The sequence below is a fragment of the Phaenicophaeus curvirostris genome, chromosome 11 (genome assembly GCF_032191515.1).
Source record: "Phaenicophaeus curvirostris isolate KB17595 chromosome 11, BPBGC_Pcur_1.0, whole genome shotgun sequence".
Lineage (NCBI taxonomy): Eukaryota > Metazoa > Chordata > Aves > Cuculiformes > Cuculidae > Phaenicophaeus > Phaenicophaeus curvirostris.
In genome coordinates, this window is record NC_091402.1 from 15,266,131 (window position 1) to 15,287,233 (window position 21,103).

General features: G+C 61.0%; 3 protein-coding genes across 11 annotated transcripts; 1 reads left to right on the top strand and 2 right to left on the bottom strand.

Moving 5' to 3' along the window:
* Positions 1-419: 419 nt before the first annotated feature.
* CAMK1 (calcium/calmodulin dependent protein kinase I) lies at positions 420-4,937 on the top strand. 2 transcript variants are annotated; one of them, XM_069865796.1, is made up of 12 exons: positions 420-471; positions 1,713-1,825; positions 2,593-2,724; positions 2,925-2,999; positions 3,071-3,209; positions 3,315-3,441; positions 3,536-3,611; positions 3,708-3,820; positions 3,988-4,066; positions 4,152-4,239; positions 4,338-4,464; positions 4,545-4,937. In XM_069865796.1, the coding sequence occupies exons 2-12, from the start codon at positions 1,740-1,742 to the stop codon at positions 4,598-4,600; spliced, it is 1,098 nt and encodes a 365-aa protein (XP_069721897.1). In that variant the 5' UTR covers positions 420-471; positions 1,713-1,739; the 3' UTR covers positions 4,601-4,937. The 2 variants fall into 2 exon arrangements, with proteins under 2 accessions (XP_069721897.1, XP_069721898.1); XM_069865797.1 differs by having other exon boundaries at positions 4,338-4,434.
* On the bottom strand, positions 4,913-7,236 carry OGG1 (8-oxoguanine DNA glycosylase). The gene is made up of 7 exons (XM_069865798.1): positions 7,115-7,236; positions 6,802-7,040; positions 5,942-6,121; positions 5,690-5,868; positions 5,476-5,617; positions 5,342-5,391; positions 4,913-5,235 (listed from the first exon to the last, which is right to left on the bottom strand). The coding sequence occupies exons 1-7, from the start codon at positions 7,222-7,224 to the stop codon at positions 5,131-5,133; spliced, it is 1,005 nt and encodes a 334-aa protein (XP_069721899.1). The 5' UTR covers positions 7,225-7,236; the 3' UTR covers positions 4,913-5,130.
* Positions 7,237-7,765: 529 nt separating this feature from the next.
* BRPF1 (bromodomain and PHD finger containing 1) lies at positions 7,766-20,903 on the bottom strand. Of its 8 annotated transcripts, none has more exons than XM_069865779.1 (14): positions 20,768-20,903; positions 19,855-20,472; positions 17,825-18,784; positions 15,467-15,623; positions 14,215-14,346; positions 13,731-13,877; positions 12,482-12,794; positions 11,314-11,625; positions 9,765-10,052; positions 9,511-9,658; positions 8,760-8,896; positions 8,554-8,672; positions 8,313-8,467; positions 7,766-8,223 (listed from the first exon to the last, which is right to left on the bottom strand). In XM_069865779.1, exons 2-14 carry the CDS (start codon positions 20,448-20,450, stop codon positions 8,040-8,042), a joined length of 3,648 nt encoding a protein of 1,215 aa, XP_069721880.1. In that variant the 5' UTR covers positions 20,451-20,472; positions 20,768-20,903; the 3' UTR covers positions 7,766-8,039. The 8 variants fall into 8 exon arrangements, with proteins under 8 accessions (XP_069721880.1, XP_069721877.1, XP_069721876.1 ...); XM_069865776.1 differs by having other exon boundaries at positions 7,766-8,244; positions 11,314-11,628; XM_069865781.1 differs by having other exon boundaries at positions 7,767-8,223; positions 13,749-13,877; positions 20,768-20,902.
* Between the last annotated feature and the right edge of the window lie 200 nt (positions 20,904-21,103).

The following is a 21,103-nucleotide window of genomic DNA, read 5'->3' on the forward strand; positions in this document are numbered from 1 at the left end:
ACTCGTGTTCCCCTCAGGACCCCTCCTGTCCCCCGCCATGGGGCCTCTCCTGTCGCCCCTCAGGGACACATTCCTGTCCCCCAGGACCCCTCCTGTCCCCCAAGGGACACACTCGTGTCCCCCTCAGGACCCCTCCTGTCCACCCCCCAGGGACCCCTCCTCTCCCCCAAGGGACACTCTCTTGTCCCCTTCAGAACCCCTCCTGTCTCCCCACCCCGCCAAGAGACACACTCCTGTGCCTCCCAGGGACCCCTCTTCTCTCCCCAGGGACCCCTCCTGTCCCCCCCCAGGTCCCCTCCTGTCGTCCCCCCCCAGACACCCCTCCTATCCCCCTAAGGGACACACTCTCGCCCCCCCAGGTCCCCTCCTGTCCCCCCCGCCCCCGGCCCCGCCCTGGTGACGTCACGCGGCCCGCGGGCCGGGAGGAGCCGCCGCTGCCTGGCGCGGGGCCGGGGCCGCCGAGCGCCGCCGGTAACGGGGATGACGGGGGGGTGGGGGGGGGGCGGTGTGCGGGTACCGAGCCAGCCCGGGGGCGGCCCCGGGGCGGCGGGGCCCTGTGAGACCCGAGCGGGAGTCGAGGGGGGGACCCGCCCGCACCCGCGCGTGTGCGGGGGGACACGGGGAGGGGGCGTGAGGGGTTGGGGGGTGGGTGTGAGGCGGTCCCTTTGGTGGGCACGCGTGGGTCCCCCTGCGTGGACACAAGTGGGTCCCTCCTGTAGAAAAGCGTTGGTAGCTTGGGTGGACACGAGCAGGTCCCTTGTGAACCCATGTGGGGTCCCTTGGATGGACACGAGTGGGTTCCTCCTGTAGAAAACTGTGGGTACCTTGGGTGGGTCCTTTCTGTAGACAAGCGTGGGTCCCCCTGCATGGACACAGGTGGGTTCCTCCTGTAGAAAAGCCTGGGTCCCTTGCGTGGACACGAGCGGGTCCCTTGTGAGCCCGCGTGGGTCCCTTGGGTGGACACAAGTGGGTCCCTCCTGTAGGCAAGGTGGGCCCCTTGGGTGGACACCAGCAGGTCCCTTGTGAACCCATGTGGGGTCCCTTGGATGGACACAAGTGGGTCCCTCCTGTAGGCAAGTGTGGGTCCCTTGCGTGGACACGAGCAGGTCCCTTGTGAACCCATGTGGGGTCCCTTGGATGGATACAAGTGGGTCCCTTCAGTGGACATGCATGTGTCCCACCTGTAGACTAGCCTGGGTCCCTTGTGTGGACACGAGCAGGTCCCTTGTGAACCCATGTGGGGTCCCTTGGATGGACACAAGTGGGTCCCTCCTGTAGGCAAGTGTGGGTCCCTTGTGTGGACACGAGCAGGTCCCTTGTGAACCCATGTGGGGTCCCTTGGATGGACACAACAGGGTCCCTTCAGTGGACATGCATGTGTCGCACCTGTAGGCAAGCGTGGGTCCCTTGGGTGGACACAAGCAGGTCCCTTGTGAACCCGCTTGTGTCCCTTGGGTGGCCACGCGTGGCTCATTTGCACAGACACACCATAGGGTGGTTGTAGGGCGAGCAGGCAACATGAGGAGCCCAGCGTGTGTTCCCCACGGGGCATCCCGCATGAGGACTCCTGCCTGGGGTGGGGTGCTTGGAGAGCGCAGAGCAAGCGCAGGATTTGTTCTCGTCACCCCATGGTGACAATGATCCAGCGCATCCCCATGGGACCCCGTCACCCCTAGAGCACGCTGACACCCCGTCCCCCACTGGTGTCACAGGTGGGAGCGGGTGCCCCACGGGGCACCATGCCGCTGGGGCAGGATGGGCCCAGCTGGAAGAAGAGGACCGAGGATATTCGGCGCATCTATGATTTCCGAGAGGTCCTGGGCACGTGAGTCACAGCCTGGCGGGGGGACACACCGGTGACAACCCACTCATGGTGCTGGATTTGGCCCCTCCGACTTTGCCAAACCCAACAAATGGAACTAACCATGCCAGCTCAAATACCAGCCCAAGGCAGGAGCCAGTGCCGGGCTGGCACACGAGGGAATGCTCTCCGGGGTATCGGCATGGGGCTGTGGTGCTGCCTGCCACCTCACCCGGGTGCTGGCCAATTCCCTGAGCCACCAGCGCTGGCCGACTGCTGTGCCAAGGGTGCCCGATGGTGTTCCCGTGGCCGGCAGAGGGGTGCCCGGCGGTGCCCGCAGCGCCATAAGCTCTTAGGCTGGATTAGTGTGTTAATTACGGCAAGGCTTAGGCCCCGGCGAGGCGCGAACGCGCTGCCCGCCACCTGTCTCACCTGGGCGCCGCTGGCTCCCGCCGGGCACCTGAGCTTTAGGGTGGCTGCCATGGATCCAGGAGGGTGGCCCCATGAGCCCTGGGTGCTGCCAAAACCAGCCTGGGGGCTTGTCCCTGGCACGAGCTGCCGGCAGCACCGCCGTGGTCCCTGCCTGATACGGGGCTGGTGCAGCCACGCTGGGAGGTGCCGGGCACCCCATCCCCAGCAGGGCCCGTGTCCGGCCATCCCAGCGGGCGGCTCCCGCTTGCTTTTCTCCTATAAATAGCTGGACTTTCTGCCCGTCGCCATGGCAATCGTGGCGCGGCAGCAGCGCCTGCGGCCGGCAGCACCCCCTGCCCGCTCACCCCTCGCCCTCGCAGGGGGGCCTTCTCCGAGGTGGTCCTGGCGGAGGAGAAGGCGACGCGGAAGCTGGTGGCCATCAAGTGCATTGCCAAGAAGGCGCTGGAGGGGAAGGAGACCAGCATCGAGAACGAGATCGCCGTCCTCCACAAGTAAGGGCTGTCCTAGTGCCAGGGTGGTGGTCCTGCTTTGCCCACCCCCAGCACGGCTCCCCGCTGCCAGCACCCATCGCCCGGTGTTATCGGCAGCGCCCAAAATAGCCAGCGGCGCGTGATGCCGGCCACGCTGTGCGGTGGGGGCTGGTGGGGGCAACCAGGAGCCTCCTCACCCCCTCTCCCCGTGCACCTCCCAGGATCAAGCACCCCAACATCGTGGCCTTGGATGACATCTACGAGAGCGGCACCCACCTCTACCTCATCATGCAGCTGTGAGTGAGCAACGCGGGGGCCCCGAGGGGAGCTGGGGGGGCCATGCTGACCGGCGCTGCCCATCCGGCAGGGTCTCCGGCGGGGAACTCTTCGACCGCATCGTGGAGAAGGGCTTCTACACCGAGCGCGACGCCAGCGCCCTGATCCGGCAGATCCTCGACGCTGTCAAGTACCTGCACGACATGGGCATCGTCCACCGTGACCTGAAGGTGGGGAACACATCCCCCCAGCATCCTTGGTGCAGTGGCTGGGAGGGGACCTGGAAGGGGACACAGCATCCCCCTTCCCTGACCCTCCAACCCTGCTCCCCGCAGCCCGAGAACCTGCTCTATTACAGCCTGGATGAGGACTCCAAGATCATGATCAGTGACTTCGGGCTGTCGAAGATCGAGGGCTGCGGCAGCGTCATGTCCACAGCCTGCGGCACTCCTGGCTACGTGGGTGAGCGCCTGCCATGGGGCATCACCGCCTACGGTGCAGGATTGGGGTAACCCCCGGGGTTGGGGTCCTCCCTCACCCCTGCTGTCCCCCCCAGCCCCCGAGGTGCTGGCGCAGAAGCCCTACAGCAAGGCTGTGGATTGCTGGTCCATTGGGGTCATCGCTTACATCCTGTACGTACCCTCCCTTCCTGCCCTGCTCCCCTCTGCAGGGACCCGGCTTCCTGGAGCCACACAGGGCCAGTGTCCCCCTTGCTGTCACCTCCCCAGGCTCTGCGGTTACCCCCCTTTCTACGATGAGAATGACGCTAAGCTCTTCGAGCAGATCCTACGGGCTGAGTATGAGTTTGATTCACCCTACTGGGATGACATCTCAGACTCAGGTGAGCCGGGACCACTGAGGCGGTGGGGGCTGGGATCCCAGTGTGGTGTCGAAGGATCTGGGTTGGGGGTGGTGGGCACAGGCACTCATGGTTGGACTCGATGATCCGGTGTGTCTTTTCCAACCTGGTGATTCTATGACTCATGGCTGCTCCACGCTCCGTCTCAGCCAAGGACTTCATCCAGCACCTGATGGAGAAGGACCCTTGCAAGCGCTTCACGTGTGAGCAAGCCCTGCAGCATCCCTGGTAAGGAGTGACCTGCTGCCATCTCCCTTCACCCCTCGGCTCACCGGCCGGAGACATCTCTGCTGACCCCCACCCCTCGCTCCAGGATCGCTGGGGACACGGCCCTGGACAAAAACATCCACCAGTCAGTGAGCGAGCAGATCAAGAAGAACTTTGCAAAGAGCAAGTGGAAGGTGAGTGGAGGGTGTCAGGGGGATGTGGGGAGAGTTGGGGGCTGCAGGCCCCCCCGCCAGGCACTCTGTGCCAAGTGACGGACGCTGTGGGTCGGCAGCAAGCCTTCAACGCCACGGCCGTGGTGAGACACATGCGGAAGCTGCAGTTGGGAACCAGCCAGGAGGGCCCGGCCCAGACAACTCCCACCAGCCCAGGCGAGCGGCTAGTGGGGGGCACCAGCAACGGTGCGCCCTGACGCCCCCCTTCTCATCCTGCAGCCCCTGGGGCTGCTGCCAGGCTCTCATCCTGCTCCTCCCCCCCACAGGGTCGGACTGTGGGCGCCTGCCCATGAGCAGAGCTCAGCGCCTCTCGCCAGACTGAGCGCGGCCCCACACAACCACAGCTCGGGGGGGTTGGAGGGCTCCCGCCCCGCCGCGGGCACAGGGAGGGGTGGGGGCCCTGCGCTGCAGCAGGGAGGGAGGTGGTGGGGCCCCCCTGCCCTGCTCGCCCCGCAGAAGTGGGGCTGCCCCCTGCTGCAGAGCTCTGCATCAGGGCAGTGGTGGCCCCCAGGAACCCCCCCAGCTCGGGGCTGTGTCCCGGCCCCCTCCCGCACCCCCTACACCTGCCCCGGCACTGCCCACTCCCCCAGCATGTTCAAGGAGAATTTTCCAAATGGATGTTTCTATTTTATTGCTTGTAATAAAGGTTAAGAGGCCAATGCTGCTTGGCTCGGCTCTGGCCTGGAGGGGCTGGATACACCCTGAACCCCAAGGATGGCAGCCCCCACCCCAGGCACAGAGGGGTAGATGGGGAGCTCCCTCCACCCCTGTGCATCCCAGTCTGGGAGCAGGCACAGCGATGCCCCCACAGCCACTCGCTGGCCCAGGGGCTCCATTCCTCCTGGGGTGTCCCTAGCGGGGCTTGTCCCTGCAGCTGTCCCGGCCACGGCTCTCCCAGGCCTGATCCCGGCTGCCAGCTGGCTCCTGGCCCTTGCGGAGGTCAGCGCAGAAGAGGACCTGGCATGGGGAAAAATGATGGGATTAGCATGGAGAAAGATGATGGGATGGGCTTGGGTGGGGGGCGAGGGCTGAGCCTCAGGGTGCTCAGGACGGGGATACTCACTGCCTGCGCCCAGCCAGCGCGGGGACCCCACAGCCCCCGGAAGAAATCGCCTGCGGAGAGAAGGTGAGCGCCAGCACCCTGCCCACCGTGCCCTTCCCTGCGTGTCCCGCGTCAGGGCCCAGCCCTGCCCTCACCGATCTCCTGGTGAGCCCGGGGGGTCAGGCTCTTGCCGCCCAGCGCCATGCCGTAGCGCTGCCGCGCGATGCGCCAGATGTGGGTGTCCACGGGCACTGCTTCCGCCTTGTCCAGGGCCATCAGGCAGACGCAGTCGGCGACCTGTCACCACGCCGTTACCATCAGACCCCACCACCACCCCTGCTCCTGCGCCCTCCCCCTCGCAGCACCCACCTTGGTGCCCACACCAGGCAGGGCGCACAGCACCCTCCTGGCCTCGGCGTAGGGTGCGGCACGCAGCCCGCAGAGCCCCTCGGCACCAATCCCCTCAGCCAGGGCCCGTGCGCTCCCGCTGACAAATTTGGCTCGGTACCCAAAGCCCAGCGCCCGCAGCCGGGCCTCGGCGTCAGCGCCTGCCGGGGACAGTGAGGACACGTGGGTGTCACGGGCAACGGTGGCGGCAGTGGTGGTGGGGTGAGGGCAGACCTGTGAGCGCCGAGAGCGAGGGGAAGGCGTGGAAGGGCTGGGCATCCAGGCAGCAGAGACGGCGGCCGAAGGCCTGGCAGAGCCGCTCGATCATGGCCGTGATGCGGGAGATGTGGTTGTTGGAGGTACAGATGAAGGAGAAGAGGCACTCAACAGGGTCCTGCCGCAGCACCCGCACTCCTAGAGAGGAGGAGGCCAAGGGGAGACCTTATTAGAATCACAGAATCGTAGAATTGCTAGGTTGGAAAGGACCCACCGGATCATTGAGTCCAACCATTCCCATCAACCACTAAACCATGTCCCTCAGCACCTCATCCACCGTCTTTTAAACCCCTCCAGGGAAGGTGACTCAACCACCTCCCTGGGCAGCCTCTGCCAGTGCCCAATGACCCTTTCCATGAAATATTTTTTCCTGATATCCAGTCTGAACCTCCCCTGGTTCAGCTTGAGGCCATTCTCTCTTGTCCTGTCCCCTGTCACTTAGGAGAAGAGTCCAGCTCCCTCCTCTCCACAACCTCCTTTCAGGTAGTTGGAGAGAGCAATGAGGCCTCCCCTCAGCCTCCTCTTCTCCAGGCTAAACAACTGCCTACAACGATCCGCAAAGAGGTTATAGAGAGGTGGGGGTTGGTCTCTTCTCCCAGGTGATGGGATGAGAGGGAACGGCCTCAGGCTGTGCCAGGGGAGGTTCACATTAGACATTAGGAAAAATTTCTTCCCAGAAAGGGTTCTCGGGCACTGGGAGGTGGCGAGTCCCCATCCCCTGGAGATATTTCAGAGGTGAGGTGCTGAGGGACGCGGTTCAGCAGCGGGCAGGTGCGGTGGGGCTGGATGATCCCGAAGGCCCCCGGGGCCAAGCTCACCTGGGCAGTCCCGGGCCACCTGTCGGAAGAGGGGGTCGGCGTCCCCCCAGGCTCGGTACAGCTCCCGCAGCCCCACGTCCAGCTGGAAGTAGTCGCGCAGGATCTGGTCGGTGTCGGCCCCCGGCGCCCCGTCCCCGTCGCCGTACAGCGTGTACCAGAGCCGCTCCCGCTCCTGCCGCAGCGTCCACACGCGGCCCGCCAGGACCCCGCTCCACGCGCCGGGGCTGCTCTCCCTCCACCTGCCGCACGGGGGGGTCAGCGCCGCTCCCGGGGGCGCCCCCCCTCGCTCCCCTCCGATCCCAGCCCCGCTCACCGGAACGCCTGCCCCGACCGCAGCACCAGCTCCAGGCGCAGCTCGGCCTGCGGGCACGGCAGCGCCCGCCACAGCCCCGGCTGCGAACCGGGGGCGGCGCGGAGCCGCATCGCCCGCCACACGCTCCCGCTCCCGCCCCCACTCAGCCACCATCGAGTTCCCCGCGCGCTTGGCAGAGCGCCCCCACGGCCGCCGCTCTGGCCGCACTTCCGGCCCGCGCGGTGCTCCCCCGGTTTCATTTTCATAGAATCATAGAATCACCAGGGTGGAAGAGACCCACCGGACCATCGAGTCCAACCATTCCCATCAGTCACTAACCCACGTCCCTTAGCGCCTCGTCCACCCGTCCCTTAAACACCTCCAGGGAAGGTGACTCAACCCCCTCCTTGGGCAGCCTCTGCCAGTGCCCAATGACCCTTTCCATGAAAAATCTTTTCCTAATGTCCGGCCTAAATCTCCCCTGGCGGAGCTTGAGGCCATTCCCTCTCGTCCTGTCCCCTGTCACTTGGCAGAAGAGCCCAGCTCCCTCCTCTCCACAACCTCCTTTCAGGTAGTTGTAGAGAGCAATAAGGTCTCCCCTCAGCCTCCTCTTCTCCAGGCTAAACAACCCCAGCTCTCAGCTGCTCCTCATAAGACTAAGAGTCAATAGATTTTTGTGTTGGGTTTTGGGTTTTTTTTTGGTTTTTTTTTTTTCTTCCTTCAAAATAAATACAAAGACCATCCAGAGCGCGGGGGCTGGCGGGGCAGCGGCGGCGAGAAAGCCCAGGCAGCTGCGGGTGGGGGGTGCGGGCAGCGGCCGGGGGAGCGCAGGGGGGCCGGCCCCCGCTCCCGGTGCCCCGGCCCCGGTGGGTGCAGGCCAGCTGCACGGGGCGGGGGCCCGGGCCCGGTTTGCCCTGAGTTACGGCGGGGAGCAGGCGGGCCCGGCTCAGTCGCTCTCGCTGGAGTCGCTGCTCTGCTCGCCCTGCACCTTGTTGCGGTGCTGCATGGCGCGGTGGTAGGCGATCTGCACCGACTTGCGGATGTTGGACTTGCGGCCCTCCAGCATCTTCTCCTTGTCCAGGTCCTGGTTCACCCCCAGAGGCACCAGCTTCGTCCGGGGCAACCACTGCCTGCGGGGAGCAGGGGGCCACCTCGTTTGAGGGTTACAATCGTCTCTGGACAACCCCCCCCCCAGAAGCCCCCGGCGCCCCGGCCTTACCAAGTGCGCTTGTTGTCGAAGAAGAGGACAAGGTAGAGATGCTCGCGCGCTTCCTGAGTCATCTGCTCCCCCAGCTTCAACACCTCCAAGGGGGGCACAGGGATGGGGACGCCGTGGTGGAACATGCCTTCCCGCGGCATCTTGGGGTCGATGATCTGCCAGAAGAGCAGAAGGGCTGAGAGGGGACGAGGGACAGCGAGGGCCGTGCCGCGGGAGGGGATGTGGGGCTGGCGGTACTCACCAGCGCCGGGTAGGAGGGGTACCCTCGGCACTTGGCCCACACCAGGTCCAGGGCATCCAGGGAGGAATCCTCATCCTCGGAGAGCCACCCCGCACCGCGCCCCATGCCCTTGCGCACCACTGTGGCAGAGGAGAGGGGAGTCAGCTGGGTCCCCCCCAAGGTGACAGAGGCAGCCGGACCTGAGGCTGCACGGCTGAGGTACTTACTGCCGTGCCCCACGCCTCGCCCTGTGCCCACGGAGTAGGACTCGTTCTCCGTCCCTGACGTGTCCTCACTGCTGTCCTCGGGGAAGTTCACCCGGGAGAATGAGGGCTTCCCTCTGCCCTGCTTGGAGGGCGTTGTGCTGTGGAGAGAAGGAGCAGAGCCATGCTGAACTTCCAGAAACCATTTTCAAGAGGGCCAGCAAGGTGGGACACCAGGGTTCGTGGGCTCAAACCGCCAGCTTCAGCCCTGGGAAGGACTTAGCAGGGGAACCAGAAAGAAAGATGGGAAGGTAGATGAGGCAGTGTTAGGTTAATAGTCAGACTCTACGATCTTCAAGGTCTTTTCCAACCTAAATGATTCTATGGTGCTTCTGCTAGGGCATCAGCTAGACCCTCACTTATGTTCACCTAGGAGGACCCAGAAGTTCTGATCAGAATCGGAGCCACAGGCAGGAACCTGGTGGAGCTGACAGCTGGAAGGGCTGGAGCCAGAGCAGCTGCTGTGCCAAAAGGGAATTCATTCCCTGGTTTATGCTCCCTACTGGCCCTTGGCAGGGCAGCACTGGGTTCAGCACACTCCCACCTTTAGCTTCTACATTAGGAAGAGGCCCGAACAGCTTTCCAAGGTTCAGCTGACAGCAGCCGGGCAGGAGGAGGGTGAATGAGCCAGATGCCACCAAACCAGCTCCTTGTCTGGCAGCTGGAGGCAGAGCCACCCACTGCCACCCCCTTGGAGCCAAGCCGGGAAGAGTACCTGGTGCGATCCGAAGCGGCGCTGCTGCTGCTGCTGCTGCTGGACTCCGAGTCGGAGCTGCTCCGGGGAAGATTGCAGTCGTTACGGTACACCAGGAAGCTCTTCTTCACCGGCTGGTTCCCGCTGCTGAAACCGTTGGCTGGCAGGTCTGCAAAACACCCACCAAGAGAGCGTTACAAGCGCGTGGGACCCCGCCTGCGGTCCCAGAGGTGCCGCCACGTGCCCGGCTGCGCAGGGAGAGCTGCTGCACCCACCCATGGGACCGTCTTCAGGGGATTTATCGCTGTCACTGTCCGAGCTGGAGCTGGGACGCGGGCTTCGCCCTCGCTTCCTCTGCCGCTGTGAGGACACCATTATTGGGAGCTGGGGGGGCCCGATGGGGCTGTTGCCGTGCCCGGGGGTGATCTGGCTGTCTCGATTCTTCGGAGGGCGTCCTGGGCGTTTTGGAGGGCCTGCAGTTTTAGGGTTCTTCTTGGAGAAGAGCACTGAGGTCCTCCTGCCAACTTCGTGTGCTGGGGTAGAAGAAGAGTTGGGACCCAGACCTGAAGAGGGGAAAAGAAGGAATGAGCTGCAGCCCACAGGACCTGGCAGGGATTGCACGGCAGCAGCGGCATGGAACAACTTCATTTCTCTGGGACTCTGTCTCCAAAGACCCTCCCATCTGAGCCTTGCCATGTCAGTGCCCCCAGAGTCAAACTATCCAGTCTGCTGACTGCAAATCTAAATGGGGACACGAAAGAACACTCCACCAGCCAGAGATGCCCTTGTTTTTTTTCCCAGGCAGCAACCTTGCAGGAACAGAAGCCAAGTGCAGGCGAGCAGGGATAAACCTTTCCCACGACACACAGCAGCCAAGAAGCTCCACTACACCCTTGAAAGACAAAGGTCCTAAAACACTCCCAGCTCAAAGAGCAGCCTGCTTTTCCCAGTGCTTATTGGGGCAGGACAGGGATGGAGAGGTGGCAACCCCCAAGTGACACCTGCCAGCTCTGCCTGAGGCTTTTGCTGTGCTTCCCATGACCCCAGCTCAGCAGCTCTGTCCAGGAGACGAGGGAGCTGGCGGCTGGCCCGTGTTTGGCTCCCAGCCTCAGGAGGGCAGCTGGAACTCAGCAGTCAGCACTGCTGCAACTCCCTCCCCTGTGCCCCCAAGCAGGAAGAGACACTGAAGGCAGCCTGCTCCGTAATGCCCCTAGAGAAACCAGCCAGAGCGCCAGGGCCTGGCAGGAGGAAACAATCCATCTCACGCCCCACATCACACAGCTGGGACTCTCACGGCAAAGCACTGGAACGACATCCAGCTCCTGGGCCGCAAGGGAGACGAGCTCACTTGGTGAATGGTGTCTGCAGCTGCGAACACCAGCAACCTGCTGAGCTGACCCACCCCAGAGACAAACACATAGCAGGCTGCCGGCTGTTCCTGATGCAGCAGGCGGCTTCCCTCGGCTGCCGATCTCCCCTGCTTGGCAGACACAGCTCATTACCAGCTACCCAGGGGGGCACCATCCTCGGACGGGCGTGCCAGGAGGGAGCCCTGGGCGGCACAGAGGCTGTACTCAGCACCCAACCTATGGCAGGCACTATGGGAAAGGAGGAACCCCCACAGGAGATGAGGGACTGCCCCTCAAGAGGCCACCTGCCTGGCTCCTATGGAGAAGCGAAGAGCAAGGTGTGTGCAGGGAGCTCCCCGTGCGGCCCTCCTGCCTCGGGAGGTGCCTGGCAGGGCAGCCTCTCCCTTAGTCAGCCTGTCCAGAGCTGGTTCTCCACCGCTCCCCAAAACTAGCAGCACTCTGGAGGGATCAGTACCTTTGCCAGTCTCCTGGCTGCTGCTCTCTTCGGCAGCGCTGTCAGTCTGCAGGTCCTTCTCGCAGGGGTTGTGGGACTGCAGGACTCCCCTGGCAGAGGAGCCGTGCCGCTCCAGCCCGTCTCGGCCCAGGTCCCGCGGGTGAGCGAGTTTCCGCCGTAGCACTGTGATCTCCTTCTTGATCATCTTGGCCCGGCGGGACCGTCCTATGCTCTGCTTGCCAGCGTTGACCTCATCCAGCCGCTCCAGCAGGATCTTCAGTTGCTCCTCCAAGGGAAGGTGCTTCTGATTCTCTGAGAGCAGCAGCCGTACGTCTTCTAGGGGAATGAAGAGGAACACATGGATGAAAGAAATCAGGACCTCTTTGGAGCTCCTCTACCTGAATGAGCACAGAGTAATCCAGGTTCCCCAAAGGACGGAAACAGCTGACATGGTACCAAACACCTGTGAACGTGGGAAGTTACCCTAAAAGAGTTGGAGAAGAAGCCCTGCGGGAAGCAAGCCGGTTAGGTCTGCTGGGGAAGGCAAGCTGATCAGCAGCTTGGAGAACACCAGGCTTCCCATTGGCTGGGGCAAGGACAAAGCAGGAAAAAGAAAGGGGCTGGTAACAGAGAAAACAGGAGTCAAAAGGATCCTGAAGCATTACAGTGCAGGGAAATTCCCTTGACTGAGCCCATCCTGTGCTGGAGCAGGGAGAGGGTGGCCCTGGAAAGATCTTCCCTGACGGGCTGTTCCTGGTGGTGTGCGCCCTGCCCAGGGACAAGCAGCTCTACAACCACGGAGCCAGAGAGACTGGCTGAGGGGTACCAGAAGCCAGCAAAGCTCGTAGGTGGGAAGAGACGGGGAGTCACTTTTTCCAGCCAGGCAGCACAGGGGAAGCCTCAGCAGCTCACGGCCACTGCTAGGGATGAGGCAAGCAACCTACCCGTGTCCTAGGCAGCCTCCCACTCCAAGGGGTGGACGAGGGACCAAGGGATTGGCAGAACATGCAGAGCCTGAACAAGCCACTGCCTAGAATCAACCCAATGGGGCCAACAGGCAACCGGCTTGCAAAGCCCCCACCACTCCAAGGAGCTGGCACACACGAGGTAGCTCAAACAGACACCAAAGTGCCTGACTCTGCCCAGGCTTTGCCTCCAAATAACCCTGGTACCAGGGATGAATACCCACCATCCTCGATGTCTTGGACCTGAGCCTCCTCCACTGTTACACAGTGGGGGAAATGCATGCCTGTCTCAAAGTCAATGCCCATCTTCTCGGCCTGCCGGCGAGCCTGCCGGAGAACAGCACCTCCCTGCTCTCGTAGACGGATGGCTGCCCGATAGAAGATTGTGTCTTTGGCATTGTATTTCAAACAGTTGTTGATAATCAGGTTGAAATCCTCCTCAAAGTCATCAAAATTCAGATAGCGATAGGCTTCCAGGTTTTGTTTCATTGTCTGAAAATCCATTGGCTTCTTGATGTGATCCAGGTAGTCTGGGACCTGCACGAGGAAAGAGCCAGAGCTAAGAGCCTGGGAGCTCTCAGTTAGTATTACCTGCTCCAAGAAAACAGTTGTTAGAGGAATCAGGTACTGCTCCCTGAGTTCTGCCCAAATGCACATTGGGGAACAGCGTCTGCTTTTGCAGCTTGAAGAACAGCAACACCTCTGCAGCAGGAAGCCCATATGCTGTGCTCAACCTCTGAAGCGTTTTTAAGGCTCCAGCGCACACACCAGAATCCCATTCTCTTCTCCTGTCTGTGGGCAGCTGGGATCCAGTATGCTACACAGTGCTCCCAGGGGAGGAAGCCACAAGAGTAACCCCCAGGGGGTGAAGGTGAATGCAGACAGGTAAAACAGAACCGTCCGGGTGGCAGGAATGGCTGCAGGTGGGCTTGTTCAGCGTTCCTCCCCGGCTCTGCTGAGACCCCTCCATGCCGACCTGCTGCCAAAGCCATGCAGGCCCAGCACCGTGTTTCCCCACCTCCCCAGGTGAGGACTTGGTGACAGTGTCGGGAATTGTTTCCCTTGCTCCCAGCAGTGACAGCCGGAGGGGCAAACCCATTTCTGTGCAGTGCTCGGTCTGTCACCCAGCAGAGGCCTTCACAAGAGCAGAGGTCAGAGCCTGCCGCCTGCCAAGCACCAGCACTGCCTTTCCCAACTGGAATCCTCAACCTCTCACAGACACTGGGGAGTCACCAGTAACACACGCAGAGGAGGAGCCGAGTGCTGCGCTCCCAGCTGGCACCAGCTCAGTTGTTCTGCATTGGGCTCACCCAGGAGAAGCGTCACTGCGCACCCGCCAGCAGCGCTGGGATGTAGAAGCCAGCACAAGGCTGCCCAGGGGAGCTTCCAGACCAGAGAGCGTCCTGGGCAGCACTTGGCACGAGCAAGGGACAAGTTTGAGTGAAGTAGAAATCTGGGGGAGGGGGTTCTTACTTCGTAGATTTCTGTTACCTCAGACAGAGGGACCGGCTCGCTGAAGATGTTGCCCGTGTCTTTCTCCTGCAGCTGCTCGAGCGTCTTGCGGAGGAGGATGAGGAAGGGGGTCAGCTGCATTTCCAATGCCACCTGCTGCACTTTGATCTGAAACGAAGGAACAGAGCGGGGCTGAGCCCCCTGCCCGGTAGGCAGGAGGCAGGGACAGTTCCTGGGGAGCAGCAGTGCAGCCCAGTGACACTTCTCCTCGTGCGAGGGGCAAGGACTGCAACCTCACCCCCATCTCTGGGAAGCAGAGGTCCAACACCGGCTCCAGCCCCTGCGCGTCCCACCTCAGCCTTGCAGAGCAGCCACCTTTGCTCAGAGCTGCCGGGCAGGGCACAGCACGGCCAAGGGGACCCCGGCACACACCCTACAGCACCCTAAAAAGCCTGTGCTCATGCCCACCCCGGCAGGTCCCCGGGGAGGTGCAAACAGTCGTTACCGTCTCTCTCTTGAGCTTCTCCCGCTTGCGTATCAGCTCCACCAGCAAGCGTGCACGCTCTAGGTCATGGCGGAGGCGCTGCCATGACTTCAGCTGCTCCTTCAGGGCCCAGTTCTTATCCTCAGTGTCTCTCTGCGGGAACATTAGAGACAGTGAGCTGACAGGAGATGTGTTCCCAGCTCCACCTTCCTGACCATGTCCTGGGGCTCCTCCCTGGCAAAGGCAACCGGCACATCTGACCCACTGGTTCAGTGAAGGTCCCAGTTCCCTTGTTGTAACCTAGGCAGGTGACTCGTAAACAGTCCAACCTCTGACACAGAGCTCAATACCTGCTCCTTGGTCATCAAACCCTTAGGATGCTGGGAGGTGGACATCCAATGCCTCTGGAAATATTTTTCCTAACACAACCAACAGCCTTCAGCTGCCAAAGAGCAGAAATCAACAATACCAGGGTCTGTGCAGCTGCTCAGAGGTCCTGTGAAAGGCAACGGGGCAAAAATGGAACATGGCTCTCATTAATTTCACTTCTGGAGCATCAAAAAAATGCTAACTTTTATCCCACCATAGCCAAAGACGAGCAGAAGCAGCCTCAACTCTTCTCCAGCAAATAAAAATGACAGGGGACAAAGGCAGGACAAACTTCGGCTCGATTACAGACTTCAAAGAGCTCAGAAAGAGACTTAGAGCTCAGACAGGAAGCCAGAAGGAAAAAATCTTCCTCTCTGGCACCAGAGACTTCACATCTGTGAAGCGCTGACTAAGGGCTGAGGCAGACAGTGGGCTGGAAGCAGCACCCACAGGGAGCGCTCCTGGAGCAGTTTCAGAAACTGGAAGTGAGGCCCTGGTTCCTTCCAGATTGTTTCTGGAGATCTCCGGCCACCTCCCTCAACACTCGTTAACACTCGCTGACACAGCAGCCTCGGTCTAGAGCCATTTCTGACAGATTTGCCATCGCCAGCGGCTAAACACAGGCACTAGGAAGGAGCTAACTTCTGCGCGGCAGCACGAGAGGGCAGGATTCCCTTCCCGTGGCAGGCTGCCAACGGCGTCGCTGTTTGGCAATTCTCTGAACGTTTAGAGCAGAGGAGGAGGTGAAGCAGCAAAAGCAGCTGGGGCTGCCCTTTCCTCATCCAGGAGCTCGTAACCCCGACACCACATGCAGCAAAGGCTCTGAGCCCACAGCTCCGAGGGTGCAGGAAGCACATGCATGCGCACCCGGGATGCCCCGTAGCACCCAACAAGCAGCCCTTACCTGGTCGCAGTTTCTTTGTGACTGCAAGTGCGTCTGAAGGCGGCGGAGCAGAGGAACGCCGTTGCGGGACTGCCTCTTCAGAGTCCAGTAGCTGTGCAGCCTCTGCATGAATTGGCTCTTCCTCTGGATGGTTAAACGGTTTGTGATCTTACTGAGCCTGAGGAAGAAAAAGGAACCACAGACCCCATCAACAAGGCAAGCCTGGCCACTGCAGGAGAAGCCCTGGCTGGAGGACGTTGCAGCAAGGCCACCTGAGAGCAGTGGAGCAGCATCTCGGGCAGCAGGCACCCTTTCCCGTGGCAGGGATTTCTGTAACACCAAGTCATGCAGGGAGCAGCACCCCCGGGAGAGCCACAACGAAGGACGCCAGGAAACATCCAGCCTGGTCTCTCCAAATCAGACTTTTCATTTCTACCTCCTGACAACTGTTGAGCAAAAGCCTGGGGCAGTCTGTGCCAGGTCGGCAACGCAGCCACATCAGGGGCAGAGCCTTAACAGATCCCACAGTCCTGAGACAGTGAAGGTTATGGCTCTGCTATCCCAAACCCATTATTTACCCGGCCAGGGGCAACCCCTGGTGACAAAGGCCCTGGTCAAACGCTCCAGAAAAAATTCAAGCCCCAGGGAGCCAAAACCAAACCTTGACCAAACCTGGCAAAGCTTGATGAGGGGACAGGAGGCACAAGCACAACAGAGCTCCTATGTGAGGTGCACCCTAAAAGGACTACCCGAAAAAGCCCAAACCACCACAGAAGGGATTTTCCTACTCTCTGCAACGGCAGAAAGCCTGGAGGGGCTGGGACAGCCTCATACAACAATGACCAGACAGAGATGCTCTGCTAGCAGGGAGCTGAAGGGATGAACACCCCGGCATCTCCATGTCTCGCTTGTTACAGTGGATGACTTGACCTGCATCAGCCTCAGCTGAAGAGGCTGCAGAGAGCAGCCTCATGTGCCAAGCACAGCTCCCACAGGAAGACATTTGGCATTCTGGCAACAGCCCTTGAAGAATAATTAATCCCAACAGGAAGGCCCGGGGAGAGGTTAACAGCTTCTAGCTCAGTGTGGGGTTTGCTGCAAGCACAATGACAGCAGTGAGGGCCTACAAACCTCTTGCCAATGCATCCACACACAAGAAAAGAGGCTCTGGCTGCAGAGCAAACCCCGAGTGAACAATAACATAAGCCTGGGACGTGAACAGACTGTGACAAAAAGCCAGCCCCTGTGCAGCAGAGACCTGACTCCACCAGTTGCCAGAACGCTGCCCACGGAGCAAAGTTCACAGCTCCTGCGTGCTCCCCTCCCACCGACTAGGAGCCCCAACAGTCCTGAGGGTCTGCAGGGAAGCAGCAGTCCCACGTCCCTGCACTGTCACAGCTGTGCTCCACCGGCCGGCGGACACAGTGCTGGGGCTTCACAGCTCCTGCTGTGAGGAGGAGGAGGGCTCAACAGCTCAGGGGCAGCGGTTTACAGCCACGAAGGCAAACGCTTCTGTGCCCAGTGTGCACGGTCAATGCCTACTGCAGGGTGACAGCAAGATCCAAAACCATCCTGATATGCCTCCATGCGCTTTTACACACCGCCGAGGACACCCAGAGTCATAAACTACACTGACAAAATCTAGCAACGCTCTTATATGCTCTTGTTTAGAGATTTGCACACCTGTCCAATGATCAGACCAGAGAGACACGTGCAGTTACACTTGTAAATACTGTGCTGAGCCCTCAGGATCAGGATGCAACAGAAACACAAGCCCTGGCAAAGCCTTGGGTACTTGCAGCCTGCGGGCAGCCAGCTGCACAGAACGCTGAGGAAACCCAGGGAGGGCTGGGATAGAGAAGCTGTGCTAAATAGGGCACAGGGACCCACCACCCAGGAGCTGGGTACAAGACCTCTCCGCTCCAGAGCCCAAGCAACCACAGGTCAGCCCATTTCCCAGGCCTGAATTGCTCCCAGATGGCCCCAGGAGAAAACAAACCTCGGCAGAAAGGAAAGCAGCGCCCTCCTTCCTCCTCGGTTTACGCTGGTGCCTGAGGTCAGCATGACAGGAAAGGAGTGCTGGGAACCCCCAGCTGCTTCCTGACACATCTAGTCAAGTTCAGTCTCTGCTGATAAACTGCCAGCAGCTATTTCCTGCCCCGCTGAGGGCCCAGCCACCTTTGCTGGGCAGCACATCACTCAGCCTCTCTGCGGGACTCCAGAGGAAACCACCAGCAGCCCTCCACGAGAGCAAAGCGGAAACTACCTGTGCCCAAAGCTAAAGAGAGGAACCAGATAACGCCTGCATAGCAGGTAGGACACAAGGCATGGAGAAAGCGACAAGTTTCTCCACATCCAAGGGAGGGCAGCAGGTCATACCTGTGTGGAGGGATGCAGGGCACAGAAACCACAGGCGCCGCAGCTCTTTTCTCCGCCAGGATCTTCCGTGCCTTCTTCATCTTGATCCTAGACTTGGCCTTTGCTTTTTTGACTTTCTCAGAGCTCCAGCCTTTCCCTTCCTCCTCTTCTTCCTCCTCCTCCTCTTCCCCTTCGCTGTGAGAGAGGGCAGGAAGCCTGCGCACGGAGCCTGGGGGCGTATGGATGTCGCAGTAGGCGGTTTTGCGCACACTGAAGGAGGTACCATTGGCTCCCGTCTCCCGGACTGGCTCCATCTTCATGTAGAGCCCGGCTTGCTGGGCACAGGTGACATGGAAGGCAGTGTAGCAGTTGGCTTTGTGACACTGGATGCAAGCCCCAGAGCCGCGCTGCTTACAGATGTAACAGGTCAGCTTCCACCGCGCAGGTGGGATGTGCTCAATGCTGTCGATAGGCTCCAGAAAGACGGTGTTGGCAAAGCACACCTCTGGGATCCAGAGCGCACAGACCACGTGTGCCCAGCGCCCATCGTCCGTCTGCTTGAAGGCTCCCCCCTTGTTTGGGCAGAGGGCGCAGTCCACGGCTCGTGAGGGCGACTGCAGGCACCGTCTGCAGAGCCACTGTCCTTCTGGGATGTAGGGCACCCCGTAGCACTCCTGATGCACGGCCAGGTTGCACATGTCGCAAAAGAGGATGACGTTGCTGTTCTGACATTCCCCATCATTGCAGATGCAACAGACGGCATCCTCATCCACCAAGGCATTTGGATCCCCTTTATTGTGGCTCTCGAAGTAGGACTCCTTCTCCAGCCGGTCCATCAGGTACTCAAAGATCTCTTGGGGAATGGGGCTCACGCCTTCAGTCTTCCGCCGCTCATTCATGATGTCCAGCCAGATGTAATCTTCCTCATCCATGTCATACTCCACCTCCTCATCCAGCTCTTCTGCCGACTTCTCAATGTACCTGGAAGGACAGCACAGGAGGGTGAGGGCACAGCCAGCGGGTACTCAGAGCTAACTCCCGCAGACCATGGCTGAGGGAATGTTTAAATGCTACAGCCAAGTTGTGGCTAAAAAAAAACCAAGAATGAGGCAGGAACATGCAGCAGCAGTAGGTGCTGCTGCACCTTGAGCAGCGCAAGGGCACAACAGCACATCGGGCACCACAGACAAAATAACACTCATCTAACAGCAGCCTCATGCCCAAGACACAACAGCAACCAGGCACACAGGCACCATGTTTTATTAACCCTGGCGAAGGTGACTCTGCCCTCTTCTCTTTAACTGAGTTGTGGGTGAGATGTTATTTAGACCGAAAAACACTTGAACCCGAGGCCACTGCTCAAATGACTGATGGCAACCACCCCCTTGCCATTCAAACAAGCAGCACTGCAGACACTTCAGGGGTGGTTTCATTTCCAACACCCTGACACAAAACAATGCCATTATCCCATCCCTGGAACGCGGTGCCAGCTTCTCAGGGCATGTGGCAACTAGGACAGCAACCATTAAATTTGTTTCAGCATTAGCTCCCTGCTTAAAGTATTATTTTGGGCCGCTGCATTCACCAAACAACTCATGGGAAAACAACAGGACAACAAAAACACATTAAACATGCAAACAGACACATCTTATGGGTAAATCTTGGTGCTGGGGGGGGCTCTAGATTAAGTCAGCACACCTCCCAAGGGCATAGGAAAGGCAGAAGGGTGCATTCAGCTTTTGTTACAACTGTACCTGCCATCCTAGCAAGGGAAGTGCAGCAATCAAACTGCCAGCAAAGACCTAAGTAGCAACTGAGAGCTCTGCAGGCACACGGACCCCTCAAAACCAGGGTGTGATGCCAGGTAGAGCTCCAAAAGCCTGAAGCCACCGGATGGATGGCTTCATGAGATCTGAGAGTGGCAGACGGCAACCACTCCTATGAGCCACAGACAAGGCGCCTGCACAGAGCAGTGCAAATTCCGCCTCCAGACCCAGACCACGAGCTAGAGCTGCCCAGGAACCTCTTCACACCCCAGCCACAGACAATACCTATAATAGGAGGTGGGGCGAGGTGGGGCGTCAGGGGTGTCCTGCTCCAGCTCCCGGTACACCACCTCAGGGAGCTTGGGAGTGGTGCCTGCTGAGGCATTGTGGTGATGGTGGTTGGAGTCCTTGCGCTTCTCCTTGTTCTTGTGCTTGCCAGATTTAGGCGGGACGCTCTGAGTCTCCGTGTTCTCCTTATTGCTCCCATTCTCTGGCACCTCCTCGGGAACCTCCTCATCCTCGGAAACCACGTCGAGGTTATCGAAGATGCTGATGCGATGGACGCGGCCGTGCAAGTCCACCTCCACCATGCGCTGGGCCTGGGCGTAGGTCATCACCTCTCGTCCCGGCGACTGAGAAGTCTCGGAAGGGTTGGGTGACTGTTTGTTGGCGGCGCGAGCCTGGCGCCCCTTCTTCTTGTGCTTGCGCAGGGGGGTGTGCTGGGGCGGGGGGGGGTTGTCATGGTCATAGTGGTACAGGTGGTACTCGATCCCGCTGTAGCTCTTGTAGATCTTGCGGCAGGTGCCCACCGGGCACTCGTAGGGCGGCTTGGTGGCGCGCAGGTTGTGGCAGAAGGTCTTCACGTCGAAGTCTACGCCCATGGTGCCACCAGCCCGAGCGGGGCTGAAGAGAAGGCAGGGGGATGAGGTAAGGTCGGGACGGGCCCCCCGGCTGCCCTGCACTCCCCTCCCTGCTCTCACCGGCCCCGGGCCTCCCCTCCCTCCGTTCATCGGTACCAGGCCACTCTCTCCCCACCGGCCCCGGGCCTCCCCTCCCCTCCCTGCCCTCACCGGTCCCGGACCTACCCTCCCTGCCCTCACCGGCCTCGGGCCTCCCCTCCCTGCTCTCACTGGTACCGGGCCTCCCCTCCCTGCCCCCACCGGCCCCAGGCCTCCCTGCGCGCTCACCGGCCCCGTGCCGCCCTGCCCTGCGCTCGCGGGCCCCGTGCCGCCCTGCCCTCGGTGCTGCGGCCGCGCTCAGCGGCCCCGCGGCGGCGGCTCCATGGGCGCGGGGCCCGGCCGGGCCGCAACAATGGAGGCGGCGGCGGGCGCGGGGCGGCCGCTGGGTAAAGCGCCGCGCCGGCCTTAGCAACCGCACTTTCGGCACGGCACGGGGAGGGGAGCAGGCGGGGCGGAGCGGGTGAGGCAGAGCAGGAAGGCCCGGGGCGGGGCGGAGGCGAAAAGAGCGGCGGGAGGCGGTAAGAAGCGGTGGGAGGCGGAGGAGAACGGCGGAGGTCGCGCCGCGCCGGATGGGA

What these genes read in the sequence shown, in the direction of transcription:
- BRPF1 (XM_069865774.1), bottom strand. Translation starts at nt 20,450, where the DNA reads ATGGGCGTAGACTTCGACGTGAAGACCTTCTGCCACAACCTGCGCGCC. An exon ending in AGAAGCTCAAGAGAGAGACG is followed by an intron (nt 13,878 to 14,214) that starts GTAACGACTGTT and finishes CCTTCGTTTCAG; the next exon opens with ATCAAAGTGCAGCAGGTGGC. An exon ending in AGCCGGTCCCTCTGTCTGAG is followed by an intron (nt 12,795 to 13,748) that starts GTAACAGAAATC and finishes TTCCTCGTGCAG; the next exon opens with GTCCCAGACTACCTGGATCA.
- CAMK1 (XM_069865796.1), top strand. Translation starts at nt 1,740, where the DNA reads ATGCCGCTGGGGCAGGATGGGCCCAGCTGGAAGAAGAGGACCGAGGAT. An exon ending in GAGATCGCCGTCCTCCACAA is followed by an intron (nt 2,725 to 2,924) that starts GTAAGGGCTGTC and finishes TGCACCTCCCAG; the next exon opens with GATCAAGCACCCCAACATCG. An exon ending in GGATGACATCTCAGACTCAG is followed by an intron (nt 3,821 to 3,987) that starts GTGAGCCGGGAC and finishes GCTCCGTCTCAG; the next exon opens with CCAAGGACTTCATCCAGCAC.
- OGG1 (XM_069865798.1), bottom strand. Translation starts at nt 7,224, where the DNA reads ATGCGGCTCCGCGCCGCCCCCGGTTCGCAGCCGGGGCTGTGGCGGGCG. An exon ending in CTCGCTCTCGGCGCTCACAG is followed by an intron (nt 5,869 to 5,941) that starts GTCTGCCCTCAC and finishes TGTCCCCGGCAG; the next exon opens with GCGCTGACGCCGAGGCCCGG. An exon ending in TGCCTGGTGTGGGCACCAAG is followed by an intron (nt 5,618 to 5,689) that starts GTGGGTGCTGCG and finishes GCGTGGTGACAG; the next exon opens with GTCGCCGACTGCGTCTGCCT.